Source organism: Balaenoptera acutorostrata, chromosome 11 (genome assembly GCF_949987535.1).
Source record: "Balaenoptera acutorostrata chromosome 11, mBalAcu1.1, whole genome shotgun sequence".
Lineage (NCBI taxonomy): Eukaryota > Metazoa > Chordata > Mammalia > Artiodactyla > Balaenopteridae > Balaenoptera > Balaenoptera acutorostrata.
The window spans coordinates 49,328,344-49,351,548 of record NC_080074.1 but is presented as its reverse complement, the minus strand read 5'-3'; the positions used below and the strand labels follow the sequence as shown (position 1 = coordinate 49,351,548).

General features: G+C 41.2%; 1 protein-coding gene across 2 annotated transcripts in view; it reads right to left on the bottom strand.

Moving 5' to 3' along the window:
* The window catches only part of CPM (carboxypeptidase M), a 90,879-nt gene extending 70,691 nt beyond the window's left edge, over nucleotides 1–20,188 (bottom strand). For both annotated transcript variants that reach the window (XM_007195044.3, XM_057556241.1), the window contains exons 1-2: nucleotides 20,165–20,188; nucleotides 19,699–19,861 (exon numbers count right to left, since the gene is read on the bottom strand). In XM_007195044.3, coding sequence (XP_007195106.2) covers nucleotides 19,699–19,858 — 160 coding nt within the window. In that variant the 5' untranslated portion in view covers nucleotides 19,859–19,861; nucleotides 20,165–20,188. The remainder of the gene's footprint in view (nucleotides 1–19,698; nucleotides 19,862–20,164) is intronic.
* Between the last annotated feature and the right edge of the window lie 3,017 nt (nucleotides 20,189–23,205).

The following is a 23,205-nucleotide window of genomic DNA, read 5'->3' as shown; positions in this document are numbered from 1 at the left end:
GAGTTGCTGTAGCTCCCAGGACACGAGGTTAGCCAGGGCCTCTCTTTCTGTCTCTGTCCCCATCTGGATCCATTATGACCCAAATCTACTCCACAGGCCAGAGGCTTCTTTTCCCACCATTTTACCTTTTCTCCTCTGGACATCCACTCCCTAAGTATCTTTTCAAAATTGTCATCACTCTTAATGCTTATGAAAATCATACATACTTTTTAAAAATTTGAGCATTTAAAAATATATACTGTAGGATGCGAAATCCATCCACAGACCACTCCATTCACTAAAATAGATTCCAGATGGATTCAGGTGCTAGATGTAAAAACTATAACTATAAAAATATTGAAAAAAGTATAGGATACATTTATGACCTTGGGGGTAAAGAAGGCCTTTTAAAATGAGACATAAAACATAAAAGCATAAAGAAAAAGATTGATGATCTCATAGAAATTTAAAACTTCTGTAAGGCAAAAGATGTTGAAAACAACGTTTAAAGACAAGCCACAGGGGCTTCCCTGGTGGCGCAGTGGTTGAGAATCTGCCTGCTAATGCAGGGGACACGGGTTCGAGCCCTGGCCTGGGAGGATCCCACATGCCGCAGAGCGGCTGGGCCCGTGAGCCACAACTGCTGAGCCTGCGCGTCTGGAGCCTGTGCTCCGCAACGAGAGAGGCCCGCGCATCGCGATGAAGAGTGGCCCCCGCTTGCCACAACTGGAGAAAGCCCTCGCACAGAAACGAAGACCCAACACAGCCAAAATCAATCAATCAATCAATCAAACATACGCATCTGATTCAAGATCCTCATTAAAAAAAAAAAAAAAAGACAAGCCACAGAATGGGTGAAAATATTTGCCACGTATATAACAAAGACTGTCCTGAATATGTAAGAAGGCCTACACGCAAGTAGGAAAATAGGCAAAAGGCATGAGGAAATAAAAATGGCCAGTGAACTTTGAATGTAAATTCCACGGGGCAGGAATTTGTGTTGGTTCACTGCTGTCTCCAGCATCTAGAGCAGTACCTTGATGTTTATTTAATGTGAAGTAAAATATGAAAACATGCTCATTCTAAGTTTCAATCATGAAAGTGCAATTTTAAATGGAGACATATTTTACACATTGGACTGGAAAAAAATTTCAGCGTTGGTTAAGATGTGGGGAAATGTACACACTCGTGTGGTGTTGGGAGTGTAAATATACATCCTACTGAAGGGCAATTTGTGAGTAGCTACCAAGTACAAGAATGCACGTGCCTTTTGACTTAGCAATGCCTACACCTCGGGAAATTAGTGAGGGTATCAATCACAGCATTGTTTGAGGGTATCAATCACAGCATTGTTTGAGAAAACTACAAGTTGTAAATGACCTAAATACTCATCAACATGGAAATGACTGAATAAGCTATGGTAAACTCAAACCATGACTAGTATGGGGCAGTTTGAAACGATGAGGTATGCCTACAGGTACCAACCCCCAACACACATAAGTGAAAAAGACAAGCTGCATAACAATACTAGCTAAGCAATACCCATAAAACTGTAGACATGTGCATATGTTTTCTATGTAAATGCACAGAAAAAAGTTTGGATATGAATTTTTTTCCTTCACATATATTCTGGAATCTTCCCGTGTCAAAAGAAAAATCTAACTTGTTCTTTTATAAAGGTTGTGGAATGTTTCATTGACTGGGTATAGCATAACCTAGTCAATTCCCTGTTGATGAATGTATGGTTATTCTTGGACAGCTTTATTGAGATGTAATTCACATACTACACAATTCACAATTCACCCACTTAAAGTGTACAAGCAATAGTTTTGGTATATTACATTATTAATTTTTAAAAACTGTGATAAAATATAACATAAAATGTGTCATTTTAACCATTTTAAGTGTACAGTTCAATGGCATCAATTAGATGACTATATCATTTTCATTTTTACTATTATAAATAAATGCTGTAAATCTACATCCTCATACATACTTTGTGCAAATGTGCTTTTCTATAGGACAGAAAGCTCTCATCTGCTGAGGGCCAGAGATAAAGAGTGATAAAGAGAAATATGGGTGGGTTTTTTCCTAAGATTACTACATTACTGTTAATGTGATTTTAAACCTCTCAAAGAGATAGGGGATTTTCCAAAGCAAATGCAAAAGTGGAAAAACAAAAACTCCTCATTTTCCTATGTTCATTTAAGTTGTCAAGTACATAAAAACCAGTTAAAGCAAAGGATGATCTGTCACCCAGTATCTGAGCATGCATATGCTAGATCCCAATGGAATCCGTTACCTGGTATCTGACAACTTATCCTGAGTCTTTTTTGTCAAACATACCACAAGCAATTGGACCCTACATATAGAGACACAGCCTTAATATTAGATCTGATTTCCTAATCTGAACTTCTCAGTCTAACTAGAGGGTGACCGCTGGCAATCCACTTAATCCAATGGACTAATACTCCTGCTTTGTAAAATGGAGGGTCTAGCCCCGATGCTAGAACTTGTGTGGGCCAGGTCACAAGGTGTGCTGGCGGGAATGAGGTCAGCCTAAAACCGCAGATATGCCGGAGGCAAGCTCTATAGTCTGGGAGCTCTGGTCTGAATGTGCCAGCGACTTGTTTTGCGGCCCCAGGCAAGTTATGAAACCGCTGACAAGTCAGTCTCTAAAGCTGTCAATTGGTATTTACCTTATAGGGTGTTGTGATGGTTCAATGAGACAAAGCACGCATACTGCCTCTCTTGTGCCTGACACCAAAGATGCCCTCAATAAAGGGTAGCTTCAAGTGTTTTAAACACCAAAGCATGTGTCAGTGCCATTCATCTAAGTTGCCAAATATCCCAACTTATATAACAGCAATAGTAGCTCATACTTCTGTAGCATTTATTATGTGCCAATCACATCCTGAGAGCTTAACATCTATGAACTTATTTAACCCTCTGGTCATCCTATGAGATGGATACTATTACTTCCATGTTACAAAAGAAGAAATAGGCACAGAGGGTAAGAAACTCATTCAAGATCACAATTACTGAATAGCGTAACCAGGCTTTGAACCCAGGCAATCTGTACTCTACAGAGTCTGTGTTCTTAGGCACTATTAAATGCAAATATCTGTGTATTTACAGGTGTGGACATAAATGTGGTATTTCCCCCTATTCTGATAGCTCTCCAGTTTCAATACCTGGTATCAACATCCCTTCCTTACCAAGATGTAAAAAATTAAGATTGCTTCAATAAAACACTCAAATTTCACCCTACCACCTAATTTTAAAACCTATTTTTTAAATGACAGCCAAATGAGAACTTGTTTTAAAGGCAGCTATAAAAAGAATGAATATAAGCGAGGACATTATTAAACTTCTCATTGGTCACTCTAAGATTACACTGTGATTCCTATGAGCCTAAGGTGTTTTGAAACTCAAATGCTTGGAGAGTTACCTTCTCATATTGAACAGTATTCTGTTTCAGTAGCTTACTCTATTTCCCTAGAGTTTCCACCTGAAAATTGAACAGTTTCTCACTAGATCACATGTGCTTTTAACATCAGCTCATAATATGTCCTTCAGAGGAAACAGGCTTTGGACTGCTCATGGAGCAAACCTCAGTGTTTAGCAGCTGGGATTCTGTTAATTTACCCCATGTAAAAGGTTACTTTTGTTTTCCTCCCTTAATTCACTTCTATCTCCATCTCTAGCATACAGGGGAAAGCTTTCCCCCTCTAGCAAGTAGGACCCCAGTGGTGAGGAATGACACAGTTACTTGTCTGACCCAACCTTCTGGTTCCCGGGCACAGGAGGAGTTTAGGCAGGTCAGGGCAGCTCAAGCATCCCTATGCTACACCAGCAACTTCTCCTCCCAGACATCAAGGATGCTGAGTACACTCTGTCCTACCCATCGGGTGGCGGGGGTCCTGCAGCCTTAGCATCTAAGGTACCTTACTCTGTGCTCATTGGAAAATCCAACGTTCTTGATGGCCAGATTCTGCTCTCTACCACCTCGTCCATCAATGGAGTCTGTATAAGTCTAAATCTCAGTTGTCAGGGCAGAGCTCCTGGGCCCAGACAAATCAGTAGAGGTGGTCAGAGTGTTTCTGAGCATTCTGCGATGTTTAGATAGACTACGTCTGCCCGGAGTACAGCAAGGATGTAGGCATGGGAAGGCTCAAGAGTGAGATCTTTTGTCTAATCCAACACATAGGTGATCAGCCAAGATACTCTTATTTATACAAGCTCCTAGCATCTGGCTTGATAGAGTATATTCAATGTTTTCTAACAGATACAATCTTGTTTTGATCAGTTTCAGAGGGCTCTGAACCTTTGTAAAGCATCACATATATATGCCCCACTAAAAAAGAACATTCCAAAGGGCAGAAATTAATACCCTTCAGCACCCGCCAGAGAGTCCGGCATATTGCCTTGTTTATGGCACTTCCTCAGTCTGTTCTTGCAAAGATTCCATAGTCAGCGCAGGAGTTTTCATGTTACCTGCCCCTGGGTCATGGAACCTTTATTCCAATAGATTCTTGTGTGAAGATCCAATGTAAGAAGTGAAAGCTAAGCTGCTCTGGTTTAAAGAAGGGGAACCCAAGCTGCTGACTGTCTCCTTACTCACTAAAGTATCTCAAGTCATCTTGACGGAAGCCTCCAGGTTCTAGAGACCATTTGAAAACTGGAAGAACTGGTACTTTGAATCCTGGGTTTGAGTTCCCAGCTCTGCCCCTTACCAGCTAAGTTGCCTTGGGCAAGTCACCTTTTCCCCAAGCCTCAGTTTCCCATCTGTGAAACAGGGATAACACTACTTAATTCCCAGATTGATGGCAGGATTTAAAATAAGGCATGGAAGTAGTTAGTACATAACAAGCATTTAATAAAGTGTACAACTTTATTACTAATGGTCAAATACCCCCTTTTATTACTCTTTAAACATATTTTCCCAAGGACAGAGAACAGAATGTCCTGTGGAACCATAGTCCCCTGGGGGCTACAAAGAATGCAGTTTTAGTGAAGAGTTTACGTGAGTCAAAATATTTCCCTATTTATCACTGTCCTTTGAACAATCTGCTTACAAAAAACCAAAACCAAACCCAAACCAAACCCATAATGACAAAATCCTTCTAAAACTTTGTATTTTCCAGTGAGCACAAACTAAGATACCCTAGATGCTAAGACACATTAGAAATCACTGTCAGCTCTTTATCCTTGACCGTGTACAGGGGCAGCATTCGGTGACCCAGCTGCTGCTGGAAGCAAAATCTCACCCTGCCTCTTAGCTCCAGTCTGTTTTCCCATTCCCTTTACCGGGAATTCCTACCCCCTCACCTATCTGCCTGGGAACAGTCAAAGCTCTGTTCAATTATCAGCTTCCCTGATAAGCCTTTCTCGACTTTCCCAAGCACCCTGGAGGCCAGGCCTTTGAACTTTCATGGCCCTGTTACAGTGCTTTTCCCATTAAGGTGATTGGGTGTAAGGCCCCAGCCCTAGTTCCTAAAGAGAAAGGTCCAGGTTCTTTGTATCCACCTGCCCAGGTTCTGGTAGACAACAGCAGGGCAATACATCGTTGTTGAACGGATATGTAAATGAATTACTGAAAGACACATTTGGATTACTAACCCAAATTTATCAGTTACCAAGACATAATTTTGGATCATCAATTTCTTCATCTATGAAGTCTCTTTGTTCTCAGCTCTAAAACGTGAACGTAAATAACTTAAAGTTTTCATATAGCTTAAGTGAGGAAAGATTGTAAAGGGCCTAGCACGGTGCCTGGCACATGACAGGTACTCAGTAAAGAGCAGCTGCATTTCTTTCATTTTCCCATCCTCGCTGCTCCTATTCAATAGCTTACCTAGAAAATGAGCCCAAGATTATGTCCCCTCTCAGTGCTGCTACGTATCACCTGAAAAGTTCAAGTGGCTGTACAGTTGACCCTTAAACAGTGAGAGGGGTCAGGAGTGCCAAGCCTCTGAGCAGTCAAAGTCTGTGTATAACTTAGCTGGTCCTTGGTATCTGTAGATCCTCAGTGGAGGATTCAACTAACCACGGATCATGTAGCTTGGTTGTATTTACTATTGAAAAAAAATCTGCATGTAAGTGGACCGGCGCAGTTCAAGCTCATGTTGTTCAAGGGTCAACTGTACTTCATAATAAAAATATTCCAATATTGCTTTAAAACAGAAGGTAATCTGTTTCTATTTTGTGCACTGTTGGCGGGAATGTAAATTGGTACAGCTACTATAAAAAAATTAAAACCGTAACTACCATGTGATCCAGCAATCCCACTTCTGGGTATTTATCTGAAGGAAATGAAATCAGTATGTCCAGGAGGTATCTGCATCCCCACGTTCAATGCAGTATTATTCACAATAGCCAAAACATAGAAACAACCTAAATGTCTGCAGATGGATGAACGGTTAAAGAAAATGTGATATGTACATACAGTGGAATATTATTCAGCTGTGAAAAAGAAGGAAATCCTACCATTTGCGACAGCATGGAGGAAATGAGGGCATTATGCTAGGTGAACTAAGACAGAGCTATGATCTCACTTATATGTGGAATCTAAAAAAGCTGAACTCATAGAAACAGAGTGGATTGGTGGTTGCCAGGCGCTGGGGAGCAGGGGAAATAGGGAGATGTTGATCAAGGGGTACAAACTGCCAGCTCTAAGTTCTGAGGATTTAATATACAGCACAGTGACTATAGATAACAATACGGTATTATATAAAGTTGCTGAACGATTAGACTTAAATGTTTGCACCACCACCACAACAAAATAGTAATTGTGTGAGGAGAAGGATGTGTTAACTAATCTTTTTATGGTAATCCTTTTACAATACATGGGTTATCAAATCATCACGTCACACACTTTAAACTTACACAATGTCGTACGTCAATATTATATCTGCATACCGTTGGGAAAAAATTTTAAGTGTCTGTTCCTAGGTACTCTGACATTTCTCTTTGAATTCTAGATTTAAGTAATATTTATCACTTTCTGTATAAGTCTGGCATAACCAGAATTTGTCTCCAAAATGGCTGATAAAAAAATCATTTCTTTTTGTCTAATCTGGGCTCTGTGAGGGCAAAAAGACACTATGTGCAATGCATCATTGAAATGTTTCTGGTAAGCTGTATGATAAAGATAAGTGACCTTTAAGGTTTAAGTGAATAATCCGATCCAATTATGCTATTTAAATCAGAACTCTTCACACTGACAGCTCTTAGGAACTGTTATTATTTTTTACAGATTTCTTATTATGTTTTGTTGGTGCTCTCGTTTATTCACCCTGGCATGTTTGTATTTTCTCACTGATTTCTTATTCCAGACATGGCTGTTTCAGCTTATTTCTTAAAGGGAATCTTTATTGTAATGCTAAATGAATTGTAAAATGATCAGGAATTTTCCAATCAAGAAAACAAAGCTGTCACTTTCCTATCAGGCAGGAATCCCTAGGATGATGTGATTCCCTTTGGAAGAAGCAAGAAGTCTTTCACAAGGTGGGCAAGGCCTTCCACCATCTGCCCATCTTGCCTCCTCTCGTCCCCTCATGCTCTCCTCTCCAGCCACACTCAACTTCTTTTGCTGCACAAGGCCCACATGCTCCTTAACCCATCAGGCCTTTGAACAGGCTATTTATGGCCTTGACTTCCCCCTTTCACCTGGCTGACTTCTGTCCTTCCCGTCCCCTGCCATCTACTCCCCTAGGGTGAATCTCATCTGCATTTACTAGGATGTCTCTTCCTTCCCACTCACCCCTCAGATCATCAGCTCCATCAGGACAGGGACCACATGTGACTTCTTTACCTCTATATTTTTATATATAGTTTGTGGCCAGCACACGCCACAAACTATACTAGGCATTCAATACATGTTTGCTGCATAAATTGAATGAATCTGTCTAGAGATAAATAGATTTAACTAAGGCTACTTTGGGATCTGTCAGTTAACTTTACGGCTCTCAGTCTTCACTTATAACTGCATCCAACATGGTTGACCACGACCTCAGTGAGGAAAGAGTTAACACAGCTGGTCTGCTTTATTCACTTCTTGCTTATCTCTGGAACACCTGCACTCGTTGTAATGACTCTTAACCAAACTCTGAGCACTAAACTCCTTCAGTGTTCACTAATTAATGATGCAAGGCAGAGGGTCAGCGTGTACCAGGCTGAAAGCGTTGTTTAAAGTAAACATGAAGATTCATGATGGGCACCTGGGACCTAGTGTGGGTCTGCACCCTGTGGGTCACAATAGTCATGTGACCAGCTCCTGTGAAGAACTCTGGGCCTCCAAGACTCGAGTGGGCTTCCCTGAGTGCACAGCTGGAGAGAAGCATGCATCTGTGGGATCCTCACCGAGGGAGAACCGGCAAGCCCATGCTGACTTCTCTAGTCTTTGCCTACATGTATCATTATTCTGCTGTGCCTGCACTGTGTCCTTTGCTTCATAAATCTTGGCTGCGAGCATGACTTTGTTGAGTCACGAGTCCTTCCAGCAATTCACTAGTGGGTGGTCATGGGACCCGGAGACAGCCTCCTTTTTGAACTGCTGCCCTTCCTTCATGTCTGTGATATCACTCTTCATCTTTCTCCCACTTCCTTGTTGAATTTTTTTTTTTTTCCATCTCCTTTTTTGGCTTCTATCTCTACCAGACTCAAAATATAACAGTATCCTCTGGCTCTATTCTGGCCCTTTTTTATCTCTACTATCTTGTTAGATTATTTTATAATCCCATAGGTTTCAATGCCATCTACATGTTGATGACTCTCAAACTTATTTCTACAGCCAAAACTTTCCTCCAAACCCCACCTACACACATGCCTACTGGACATTCCAACTGGATGTCTATTAAGGATTTCAAATTTTTAAAAACTGTCTAAATCAGAGGTCTTGATTTCAACCCAAACTTGTCCTCTTCTAGTATTTCCTATCTTGGTAAATAATACCTCAGGTGCTCAGCTGTCCAAGCTGAAAACCTACAGGTCATCCTGGATCTTTCATTTTTCCCTGATCTCTGCCCACCCCCTTCCAATCCATTAAGGAAGTATTGTTGGTTTTATTTCCAAAGTAAATCTCTAATCCCTCCACTTCTCTCCATTTCTAATACAGCATCTTCATCCAAATTACCATCATCAACAGTTGCCTGGATTATTACAACTGGATTAGTCTCCCTGCTTCTATACTTGCCCCTTTCTAATTAATTCTCTATTCAGGGCTTCCCTGGTGGTACAGTGGTTGAGAATCTGCCTGCCAATGCAGGGGACACGGGTTCGAGCCCTGGTCTGGGAAGATCCCAAATGCCGCGGAGCAACTAGGCCTGTGAGCCACAATTACTGAGCCTGCGCGTCTGGAGCCTGTGCTCCGCAACAAGAGAGGCCGCGATAGTGAGAGGCCCGCGCACTGCGATGAAGAGCGGCCCCCCGCTCACCGCAACTAGAGAAAGCCCTCGCACAGAAACGAAGACCCAACACAGCCAAAAATAAATAAATAAATAAATAAATAAATTTATTAAAAAAAAAATTTTCTCTATTCAGCAGCCAATGTTATAATTTTTCCAAACCTACATCAGATGACATCGTTCTGATTGAAACCCTTCAATGGTTTCCCATTATTCTTAGAACAGAATTCAAACTCTCCCTGTTTGAATTAGCATACCAGGCACTCTGTGAACTGTCCCCTGCGCGCCTCTCCAGCTTTACCCAGTCCCACTCTCTGCATGCTCACTGTGCCCCAGCACCACCGGCCTCATTTCTGTTCTTGGAATACAGCACAATCCTTTCCACCTCAAAGCCTCTGGACTCTCTGCCCACCCCTACACTGCAAGCTAGAGTGCCGCTGAGACTGAAGACACATTTTGTGCATTTTGAAGTATATGTCATTAAAACTCACAAGATCCCCAGGCGCAGCTACATGTTTAGTAAGGCTAGAATGTGGTACTTCCCAATTTGTCTTTCTGTTTTTTCATAAATAGAAAGGAACTTACCGGTAACAAATGATAATCCCACTAGGCTTATCTCTAGGTTATCTCTAGTAGAGAGAGATTATTCATCTCAGTCTCTAAGAGCAATAGAAAAAAAATAAAATGTGTTCCTTAATTGAGGAACCTGCATCTCAAATTTAACCCCACGTGCATTTGGTATGATTACTAAGGTGTAAGTAAATCTAATTTTAAAATAATGGGAAAACTCCTGTGGAATTGCCCCATGTTAAAATGATCTGTTCTCCCCATGTGTCCACACTTTCACAAGAGTGAACAGCCCCCTTTAAAAGAATTTTAATGGATGGGCTTGACTGAGTTACCAACAATGGGCAAGGGAATGGATACTTAACAGGGACTAAAAATTAAAGTTAAGATACTTTCAACCTTCAGTCTGTCTACCTGTGTATTTCCAAAACCTGAACATCTTAAACCTGTAAAGCATTCCTGAGTATGGAGGGGAAAAAAGACCCTTAAAATCGAGGGATTCCAAGTATCTGCTTAACTTTTCTGGTGGGGGGGGGAGGGGGGAGGCTTCATCACATGGTCCTTTTCGCTTTTTCACATTCTCTAGATAGACACTTGAACTATTTTTGCACTGTTCAAATAAAACGAGGGATATTTACTTAACCCCTTCTTAATGGAGGGGGTCTGTGTGTGTGTGTGTGTGTGTCTCCTCTATTTACTCTCTCTTCTCTTAATACATGTTTGGTTAGTGTTTGGGGGCTGAGGGAGCCAGAACCCCTCTAGGTGTGTCAGTGAATGATTCAGTTATGCCCTTGACTGCCTGAAGGCCACTAACCTCCCTGTTGCCCTCCTACGCACCAGCGTGAGCTATGTCACAATGAGGTCCTTCTATACTACTTCTCCAAGGTATCATGCTACTTCCCATAACATTGTTTTCTTGCAGTATAACCTGTTTTTGCTAAAACTATTTCATTTTCCTGAGAAACTGAAGTATTTACTACATACAACATATGTATAACTATATAACGTTGCATATATAAAGTTACATATAGTATGTGTAACTGTATAAATGTATATAAAAGTATATATATAAAAATATACATCCTATATACTTATACATAATAGCATACTATATACTATACTGTATAAAAGTGTATAAAAGCATATTTACATTAATGTTTCCTTTACTATGCATGGAAAAACTCTTCAGCTGTGACGCTCACTGTGCCTGTCACATATAATCAGCACCTAACTGGGCCTAAGATATGAAGACGAATGAAGCGTGGTCCCTGCCCTCCAGGTACAACATAGACAGAGCTCCTGGAAGATGCTCTGGAAGAGGGGCGCAAGGAGATTCTAACTCTGCCCACGTGACTAGAAAAAGGCTTCCAGGAGGAGGTGACATTTTGAACCAAGCCTCAATCAACTGAATAAATGATCAAGCGGTCTCTAACATCCATTCCTGCTCTAAAAATGTGACGTTGTGCTCCATTTCACCTGACTGTATTCACAGTATACCCGTGCACTTTGTCAGAAAGGAGGCTGAGTTATGTATTTGGATAACTGTCAGTTCAGGTGACTTTGGCTGTGCTCCTTAAGTGTGGTTCTAGTTTCCTCAGAGAGATTCCTATCAGAGAAATTTTAAAAACTGAGTAAACAACTAACTGAAAGTTCTTTGTTTATACAAACGGAGGGTTTGCTTTCTTCTTCTAGACTCTGCGACAGTGCTTGCATATTTGAAGGGTTTACCCTGTCATTAATGCCTTTATACCCCACCATGAAGGCTGCTATCTTCAGCTCTGAGGAAGTTCGGGATATGTCTGTGAAGCCAGTTTGAAGGCAACTTGTTTGAAGTTGGCGGCATTTTGTGATGCCAAGGAGAGTAAACCTCCAGCTGAGCTTTTGACAAAGCTATGTACATGAAGGGTCACAGACTGGAAAATGTACACTTTTTAAACATCTGACATGTAGCAGTCCTTGTAAAACAGGGTTGAGAAAACATTTTTAATGTGCAACTTATGTCTGTTTTATTTATTTTATGTCTGTTTATTTGCACACAAACTCAAATTAGGATTTCCTAACCTCTCAGCAAACCACTACCCTATATTACATTGAATGGCTACGGAGCTAGGAAGAATACCAATTCTTTTCAATCACTAGATAGGAAGTTCCGATTTAATCTTCTTCCCCTAACCCAAATGCATGTTGGTATTTGATATAATCTTCAAAATTTTACCTTTTTTTGGGTAATAAACTCTAAGGGAAAAGAATCTGCAAAAGAAATCTATATATAACTGAATCACTCTGCTGTACACCTGAAACTAACAACATTGTAAATCAATTATATTTCAATAAAAAACATTTTTTTTTACTTTAAGATTCTTCTTATCTTACTTTCTGACTTTGCACTCTTCGAGAAAGGGGCATTCTAAATTCACAAACCAAAGGAAGGAAACAGGGCGAATGGCAGTTATCTCTCAACTCTAGATACTATTCGTCACCGCAGTGTTACCTCTAGGCACTCGTGTTTTGATTAAGAACGGAAACCAAACACCTTCTGGATGCTGGCTACATAAATCTGAAGTGGGTCTTATCAGCTCTCTGCATCTGTGGTTTTAGACCAACAGTCCCTAACCCTATCAGTTGATGCCTCTTTTTTCACATCCAAGATTTTGCAGCTCCTCCTTCACCATGCTGGCATGAAATCCACAGAAAATAATATTTGCATACATAATTTCAGAAAGATTGATAAAATGTTCAAACTTTACATAAAAAGAAAGCAACTGGGCTTCCCTGGTGGCGCAGTGGTTGAGAGTCTGCCTGCTAATGCAGGGGACACGGGTTCGAGCCCTGGCCTGGGAAGATCCCACATGCCGCGGAGCGGCTGGGCCCGTGAGCCACAACTGCTGAGCCTGCGCGTTTGGAGCCTGTGCTCCGCAACGAAAGAGGCCCGCGCATCGCGATGAAGAGTGGCCCCCGCTTGCCACAACTGGAGAAAGCCCTCGCACAGAAACGAAGACGCAACACAGCCAAAATCAATCAATCAATCAATCAATCAATCAAACATACGCATCTGATTCAAGATCCTCATTAAAAAAAAAAAAAAAAAAAAAAAACCCACAGCCTGATTTCTAAAAAAAAAAAAAAAAAAAAAGAAAAAGAAAGCAACTTATAATAAGAAAAAGCTGCTTATATCAATTCTTGAGATTCACGGTGAAGGCATTTATTACAAACGCAGACTGATGCAGCTGTGTGGTCACTGATGCCAGGATTTTAAGAACGTGAAATATCTCGGAATCAAGTTCAGAGAAAAATATAATTGAATTTTCCCTCAATTTACCTACAGGTACATTCCTGGAAAGTTTGGTACATATTAAAATTGTGGGGAAAAAGTATTTTGTGTTTGTACATAAATCGGAATTGGTTTTAGGCTCAGATAATTGTAAGCTGGTCTTACACCTATGGAAGACATTAGAAAACGTGGAGGACGATTTTTCACTAGGCACGACTATTCTGTGTGTTGCTAACAAGATCAGGAGGATGCATCAGCGAGGTCCCCCCTCCGAAGACTTAAAAGTTATGGCCTAAACCTCCCCTCAATTTCCAAAATTCCCCCTAGGGGGCAGTACTACTCTTAATGAGAACCACTGTTCTCAGCTCAGGAGACAGCATTTTGGTGGGTGGGTGTCCCGAAAGTGTGCAAACCAGAATCTCAGTGTTCTCCTTTTGCCTCATAACCAAACAGTTTTGGTATATAGAAAAAAAATTAAGTCTACACCAAAATATGGAATTCACACTGCTTTGGATGAAACCATAAATACTGAAAAGGGGTCTAGGATTCCATAGCCTATCACTCCGCACATAAAATACATTTAACACAGGCCTGTTCTTGGATGTTGGAGGACGCTCCTCAACTTCTGCAGAATCACAGCAGTCGGAGCAAGGGGAGGAGAAGGATGCGTGGGGGAGGGGAAAAGGGACAAGAACAGAGAAAAAGGTAACTGGAGAAACTTTTCTCTACAGCAAAGAGCTTCAAGGGTCCACTATTTGGCACAAGACAGACTTTGGTTCCAATCACCCCGCTGTCATTTACTAACTGTGGATGATTCATTCAATCTCAATTCTTCACATGTAAATTGGGGGATAATAATGGTATTTCATACCATTGTTAGAGTGATTGAGGGGTATATGTAAAGTGCCAGGCAAAGAGTAAAATTCACTTAATGTTGGCTGCAATTATTATTTTTTTAACTTTCAAATGCCCCTAGAGTATTGGTGGTTGGATATTTCTGAGATCTGGAACAAAAATGGTTCCTAGATATAAGAAGCAGAGTAACATCTGTGTTACTTTTTGGATATTCTGTCTCTTCCTCTTAAAATCTCATACCACAAATATAGTGGAAATCTAAATCATTTCCTTGTAAGAAAAAAAGGCAGTGTCTTTAAGAAACTTAATGGTTATAAAACAAGGCTGATGTTCCTAAGGTGTTTCAGAAAAGGACTTTACATTTCAAGTTAAAGAAGGGGAAAGGCTTGCTACCCCAATGTAATTTTAAATCACAGGTATGTATATTACAGCTGAAATTCCCAGATTTTAGTGGCTGTCTTGATATTTAGTCCTCAATATGTCAATATTTACATCACAGAAAGCATTTTATACAGGATCTCAAGCAAACTGGCTTGCCGATCACACTTGAGAAATGAACAGGGTGACAGAAAATCGAATGCTGTGGCAAAATCTTGTATCAAGTGTCCTTTCCAGAGGGTAAATTGCCAGCCAGAATCTACCCAGGCAAGGGGAGTAGGCAATGAGAGGTCTGTGTTCATGAGCACAGTACATGTCTCTTTGGGGCAGGAGTCTAAGCCAATTCTAGCGAGATTTTTGAGTATCTGTGATGTTATGACGACTCCTGGCAGAGGAATTCAATAAATATTTGTTGAATGCATATGTGAAGGTGAGAATTCTTGGGGGAAAACGCAGAAGAAATAAATTCTCCTTTATACTTTAAACACAACAATGAAAACTTTATGCTACAGTAATCTTTCATCATCATCATCACTGTAACACTTAGCATAACATCTACCCTCATAGCAAATTTTAAAGTAAACAGGGCTTCCCTGGTGGCGCAGTGGTTGAGAATCTGCCTGCCAATGCAGGGGACACAGGTTCGAGCCCTGGTCTGGGAAGATCCCACATGCCGCGAGCAAGTGGGCCCGTGAGCCACAATTACTGAGCCTGCGCGTCTGGAGCCTGTGCTCTGCAACAAGAGAGGCCGCGATAGTGAGAGGCCCGCGCACTGCTATGAGGAGTGGCCCCCACTTGCCACAACTAGAGAAAGCCCTCGCACAGAAACGAAGACCCACCCAACACAGCCATAAATAAATAAATAAATACTTTAAAAAAAATAAAAATAAAAAAAATAAAGTAAACAATATTGTTAATTATAAGCACTCTGCTGTGCAGTAGATCTCTAGGACGTATTCATCCTGTATGACCAAAACTTTGTACCCTTTGACAAATACTATAGTAATCTTTCAAACCAGGAATGCCTGATTTACGACTGGTATAAGAGTTAGAAGACGTAAGCATACATTTCTTGAGATTATCAATCAATACTCCTTTTGGAAATCAATTTGGTTACATGTATCAAATACATAGAACTGCTTTAAGACCTGGTAATTTCCTTTTTGGAAATGTATCCCCAATAGCAGGTAATGTATCCTTAACAGCAACACTTATGTAGTACTTATTATGTGCCAGGAATTACTCTAACCACCGAGTGTCACACTGCTACAACATAGAGGATCTAGAATTTGAACTTGGGCCTTGTAGTTCCAAAGCCTGTGTGCGCTCTGACAACTTTTGCTGTCTTAGCTACAAAGATGTCCACTATGGCACTTTTTTTTTTTTTTTTATAACAGGAAAACTTAGAAACAAACTAAATGTTTGTCAGTGGGGTGTAAGTTAAAAAAACAATAGTATATCCATTGATAGAACACAAAGCAGGCATTAAAACTCAGGTTTTAGAAATAACATGTTTGCAGGGGCAAGCAAGATATTTGGCTCAGTGGGAGGGGAGAAAGGCACAAAACAGGGCATATAGTCTTTCAGGTCTACTAAGTGTTTCCTTTGGGTGGTGAGATTTTAATTTTCTCCTTGGTGCTTTGCTGTATCTTCCCAATTTTCTGAATGAACTTGAGTTCCTTTTGTACTCAGAAAAAGAAAATTGCTAATAACAAATTTCTGTCTAGAGCAGCACAGCCCAATCAAAATACAATGCAAGTCATATATGTAATTTAAAATGTTTTAGAAACCACAACCATATTAACAAAAGTAAAAAGAAACAGGTGAAGTTTTTAAAAAAATATTTCTTATTTCACCTTTATATCTAAAATATTACTTCAACATGGAATCAATATAAAAATATTAATGGACTATTTTACTTTTGTGTATGAAATCTTCAAAGTCACTTTTAGCACACCTTAATTTGGTCTAGTCACAGTTCAGCTGCTCAGTAAACAAGTGGCTACTGGCTACTGTGTTGGATCCTTGGTAGAAGATTTACTTTCAGATCCAATGTGCCCAAAACATGACTCTGAAACCCTCCAGTAACTACCTCACTCTTCATGTGACCAGCCACACCTGTGTCAAACCGCTTCCTTAATGAGAAAGAGATGTGCTTCAGAGAAGGTGGATCTGAGTTTGAAGCCTCCCTCTAACACTGATCAGCTGTGTGATCTTCAGCAAGTTAATTAACTTCTCTGTGCCTCATTGGATCCTTTCTGTAAATGAGTATAAGGCCTACTTTGAGTTGTTGAGATTGAAATAATGTATTACAACACTGAATACATGGAAAGCACTTTATAACAGATTTTATTATCTAACCCTTGCCCTTTGCAACCTTCCTTATTCAGATCAAGGTTAGACTTAGCAGGAGGAAAGACAAGAGTCTTAGAAAAGAGATGTAGGAAATCTCATTTAAAGTGGTCCTAGAACTAATTTGGGGGGATGTGGAGAGAATAGCTGGGGAATCTGTAATAACTACATTTGTATTTTAAAGGGGGCTACCTGATAGCAGGGCACAAATGGCACAACTTTTTGCTTGCTTCACATGGCTTTCCCTCAGCAAATAGTCAAGCCACTAAACAAACAGATAAAAATCACTGAATAGGTGCCAGGAACATGCTAGACAGAGGGGCTTAGGCGTAATTAAAAAAAAAAAAAAAAAAAGGATAGGAGAGGTGCTCCCTTAACTGAATGAAGGAATGAATCAATGAACATTGTACATTTTCTGATTTTTCTCAACTCAGCTGTCTGTTCTTTTTGTTTTTTAGTTGCCTCTGTTGTTTTACCTAAGATTTTCTTTACTCTGATATTAGGTAGTGGGATTTCCTCTAGAACGCTCAACTGAAATATGATCTGTCTACTGTGGCTGAATCTAGGTGAAGTGCATATATGTACTCAGCTTTTGTGTAGGTTTCAAACATTTCAAAATTAAAAACTGGAAAAAAATCAATTATAATAGAAGGCCATTAATCATGACGTGTATCAATGGTTTTTTTAGCATCACTGTTTATAACAGAGGCCACCAGAAACTATATAGATGCCGCAAAGAGGTGAATGACTAAGAAATTCACATAATCAAGGATAAAATACTATATAGCAATCAATTCACACCTGCAGACCTTTCAATTCATGGAAATACGTAATGAAATAATGTGAACTGGGGGAAAAAAAGCAGAAGAGAACCCCTGATTACAGTAATGAAAATACACGTGATATGCATTTACAAAAACTAAAAATGTATTTGGCGAGGTAGGAATATTACTTTCCCTTCTAGGTATGTTGCCCACATTCACAATAACAAAGAAAAATAAATAACACATATGGTAAATCTTGTTTGCTAAGCAAACTTATCTTACATCAGAGGGCAGGATGGCCAGGGAAAACTGTGTATCTAGTGAAAAGAGTACCAACAAATATCCTTGGCAACCGACTTCCAGTTACTAGCGTGCAGTTTAACCTACTACTCAGAACCTAATAGCAGATTTGGGATTTTTCTTAATCGGAGTAATTATTCAGAACATACTCAATACAAATATTTGACCTAAACTAGTGTCAGATTTTATTTTTTACATGGTAATTCCTCAGTCCTTTAACCACAATAGTGCACACAAGGTAAAAACAATTAAGCCTGCTGCCTTTCATTATTAGCGTGGTCTGATAGCACGCAGGGTAGATCAAAATAGCTGGTTGACATTGAGAGCCCCCAGTCACAAGCACTTTGTGCTTGAAGAAAATAAAAACCAAATCATTTAGTACTTAAAATTAACAACATTGGCATCACCTTGTGGGTTAAATGACTGAACAATAACTCAGGTTAGCTGTGTTCTATATTTCCTTTATTAATATAATTAGTATTCTTAGATCTTTTAAAATTGCTCTTCTCTAGCCCTAGGGGAAAATGATTTCAAAAGGCTGAATACATATGCTGATTCAAGATACGCTTTCTCATACATCCAACCTCTATAAGTTTGGATGATAGAGCAATATGGAGTAATTCCGGCACCAACTCCTTAGCAATGTTGTTTAAAAACAAAAATGCCATTACACACATAAGCCAAGGATTTTTATGTTGCATTGCACATAAGCAAATTTATGTAATACTTTTAAAATATAAAAACCATGGCCTTAATTTTTTGGAAAACGATTACTTAAGAATATGGTAATTAAGAGACTCACAAATTGGTTGAAAAACTCAGAGCTAAAATTCACATGGGGTTGAAATACACCTTATAAAGAGCTGACATCCAAATTACATACACTTGACAAAACTTATAATTTAAACATTAAGTTATCTGCTAATCTCTTTGGGGAGGTACCAATATAATAAAAGATTGAGAAATAATAATATCTGGTAAAATTATTGGCCTTGTCCCAAAATGGCTAAGCCTTAAAGTAGAATGATCTGAGTGCCAATCCTGGTTATAAAACTCACTCAAGATCTGAGTGTTCTTGGGCAAAATACTTAATTTCACTATGATTCAATTTTCCTATCTACTAAAATTAGAATTACTTAATATATAGTTGTATATTTATACTTAATATATGGTTTCTAAATTAAAACAATAAAGTAATTAAATAATGAACGCGAAAATACTAAGAGCAATACCAATCACTGCTATGGTACACTTATTATCCAGCAATTGTCTCATTCAAATGGATACCTTTTAAAATAGCCTTTTAATCAGTACCAGAGCCACTTTTTTGCATAACTTTAAGCCATAGGGCTAATTATACGTGACATAGAAATCTCACCAACAGAACTGTCCTATTTTAGTTTAAAAGAGACTTGAAGACACGATCCTAACAGTCCGAGTCTTGTTTAAAGAAGCCACAAAAAGGGAAGCAAACCTGAGATGGGTAAACAGACCTCCTCGGCAGAAGTTCATGTAGAAAACTAAAACCTAAAGTACTCATCCCAGGAAATCAATGTCTGCAAGATCCCAAAACAGAACGCCATTAACGCAAAGCACTCGACACCGAGTGACAGCGGAGACGTTTAGTAAAATTCAGGTCTTACTACTCCCCTGACAAAAAGCAACACAACACACAAAAGCAGAAACAACCAACACGCAAGTCAGGGACGGATCCGCTCGAGCCCCTCTGAGTCGCTTCATGGAGAGGGAACAGGAGGCTTAAGGCATATTTAATGAATGAAACCGAGGACTAGGGGTTTGCGAAAGTACACGAGACGGACCCTACCTTCCACAGATTTCCCGATACTGTGTAAGTGAGTGATAGAACTGTAGTTTTGGGTAATACTCTTCAGGAACCGTTCCATCTCTGGCTGGTGGTGGTAGCTGAAGTCCAGCGCAGCTACCACAGGCAGCAACAGCCCTAGCCAGAGGCGGGCGCAGTCCATGTTCTAGAGATGAATAAAAACAATAATAAAGCTGAGCAGGTGAGGAAGGGGGTCGTGGGGAGTGTGCACGTTACTCGCTTCGGCTCCGCTGTCTAGTCTCAGACCTCCCGGCACTAACACTCCCAGCTTCCGAAGGAGGTAAAAGTTGGAAGCAACACCTTCGGGAGTTTGCGCACCCGGAGCACGGGCAGCCCCTGGTACCCTCCATCCAGCCTCCCACCCTCTCCTCCTCCCCACGTCTCCACCGCTCTCCGCCGCCCGACAGCTGCAGCAGCTGCACCCGACCCCGCGCGAAACCCTCCTCACCCCAGCCCAGGCGCTCACCGCAGCCCGGCGGCTGCCACCGGGCGGGACCCGGTATTAATAGCCCGGCCAGGGTCCCACCCCCGACGCCTGACTGACGTCTCTCCGGCCCACTCAGGCGCCGCGCGGAGCACTCCGGGGCGGGGCCGAGCCGGGCGGTCCGGGCTCCTCTGCTTCTTTCTAGCTCCCCGGTCGCGGCGGCCTGTGCTGGGGCGCGGCTGAGAGCTTCCCGAAACCGAGTTACCTCGCGCGGCCCCAGTTTTTGCCGGCGCCCCAGGTCGGCAGTGCGCTCACCTCGGCCACGGCTCCGTCCTCTGAAGGGGTCCGGGGCGCTCCACCAAAGGCGCGCGAGGTGTCTCCAGCTGCAGCGAGTTTGGAGACGCTAAAGGCTCGGATGGCTTCTCGAGTTGGGCGGTGCGGACCGCCGCGCCCCGGGCTCACCTGGAGCCCCACGAGGCGCCAAGAGTTCCGGGCGGCCGCAGCCCCGCGCGGGCTCCTTTGCTCTTCGGCGCCGACCCGAGTCGCCAGGGCCGCGCTCTCAGCTGCGCCAGGCGGCCCAACCCTGCTCTGTAGTCGCGTGGCATTTCAGAACGTGCGTGTAGAAGTTTTAAATGCCGTCGTGTGGAGTCCAGGCAATTTTCCGACAAATATTTATAGTGTATGAGATTTGACTAAATCAGAGTTACATTGAAGACTGGCAATCTGGAAACCACGTGGAGGAAGGCAGCAGAGGCATCATTGTAAAGTCAACGCTGCCGCCACTAACACTGTCTAGGCCAGTTTCAGTTATCTCTACCTAAAATGCTTCTTTCTGGAAGGATATGGTGATCTGTGTTTGCACTAGAGATAACAAGGACTTCGCCGAAACCCAGAGGGTGTGTGGGACGGGCAAAGGCCGCGCACACCTGTCACACATTACCTATCAGAGTAACGGGAGATTTGTGCCACGGGTCCAGTGAATGTAAAACGTTTGAAAAGCACTGATTTGGGATAACATTCCCCTTTAACAGATTAAAAACAGTAGTCGCAGTGGTTAGGAGTCTGCCTGCTAATGCGGGGGACACGGGTTCGAGCCCTGGTCTGGGAAGATCCCACATGCTGCAGAGCAGCTGGGCCCGTGAGCCACGATTACTGAGCCTGCGCGTCTGGAGCCTGTGCTTCACAGCAAGAGAGGCCGCGATAGTGAGAGGCCCGCGCACCACGATGAACAGTGGCCCCCTCTTGCCACAACTAGAGAAAGCCCTCGCACAGAAACGAAGACCCAACACAGCCATACAAACAAAACAAAACAAAACAAAACAGTAGTGCCAGGGCCCCACCCCAGACGGGTTGAACAAAATTTCCGAGGCCCGGGAATGTGAATGGAATGTGCCCTCAAGAGCTGAGAACCTCTAGTGACTGCCTGTCTCTTTTTGTTGTTGTTGTTAAATAATTTATTGTTTTTTTTTTTATACAATTTTTAAAGGTTACTTTTCATCCTTCCTCTTCTTTGTTTGTGATACAGATACTACTGTAGAATTGAGCGGTTCGGAACCTGAGGCCCCCTGTGATTCCCAGGTAGCAGAGTAAAGAAGTTTGAGCTATGATTATAGCATCACATGATATGGGTGGGTCCCTGTCTTTGCTCTGACACTCAATGGTTGTGTCAACTCTCTGTGCCTTAGTTTCCTAGTCGGTAAGATGGAAATGATAATTGTACTTAACCTAAATAAGGTTGGCAGGCATATTGTGAGAACTCTGGGAAATATCTATTAAGTAAATAACCTAGTTTAATTCATAAATCTTTAAGCAGAATTTCCTAAGAGTTGGAAAATCTTAATATGATGTTGTTGGGTTTTTGAGTGGATTAAAATAAAAAGTATGCAGCAGTTACTATGCTAACTGTGATTTTTACCAGGTGGTTTGAAGAAGTTCTTTCATTGTCGTTTATTGACTGGAGGCCTGAAAGGAGGTGGAATAGGGTCGAGGAGATTAAATTTAGGCAGAGTTACTCTAAGGAATGGGAAAGGGAACTGTCAAGGAACAAAGTGACAGATTTCTGATGTGACTTTAGAAATCAAACATTTGTTACAGAAGCAAGTGGCAGTTTTGAGATTTCCTTTAGTGACGCTGTGGCTGGAGCCTGGAGAAGATGGTGGCTTGGTCAATACTGGGATGGAGGTCGCCAGGGTTCTTATTCCAGATAAACAAAGGGGTGAGGTATAGTTGAAATTACTGCCCTTGGGGTTCACACTAGGTAAGGAGTGGAAGCAAATTCAGGAGAGAGCCAATCAGAGAATGGAGGTAGGGAGTACGGGGGTTGGAGGGCTGAAGGTCCAGAACCTAGCCACTCAAAGTGTGGTCCAGGAACAGCATTGACATCACCTGGGAGCTTGCTGGAAATGCAGAGTCCCTTGTCTCACTCCAAACCTACTGAATCAGAACACCCATTTTAATAAGATTTCCAGTCCTATGTACGTTCAAATTTTCTAGAGGTCAAAAAAGTTTAGTGTTAGAGTGTGAAAGACATGGAGGAATAAAACGTTGCCCTAATAGACTAAAACACTAAAGTTTAAGACTTCAGAGGTGATCTTTCTAAGCACGACACCACTAAAGGTAAAACCATAATAAAAAGGCAGATAGTTTAACATCATAAAAATGTATACCTTCTATAAGGAAAGCTCAGCATAAATGTTACCCAAAAAATTGCAAACTGGAAGAATTAATAGCTCTTACAAAATCAAGAATGGGCAAGGCCATTAATAGGTGGTTCATAAAAGCAGTAATACAAATGGTCAATAAACACAGTAAAAGTTACTGACCTGGTTAGCAATCAAAGAATTACACATTAAAAGGACAAAATAATATTTTGTTTTGCTTACCACCAAGAAAGATTAAAAAGATTGATAATACCTAGAAATGGACAAGATCTGGGGAAATGACATTTCTGCTATTTAAATGGTATTATACATTGATACACCTTTCTGGAGGAAATCTGGGGAATGGACATCAAAATTTTAAATACGCTCTTTCTTGCTAAAAACTTAAGCTATAGATGTAATTTG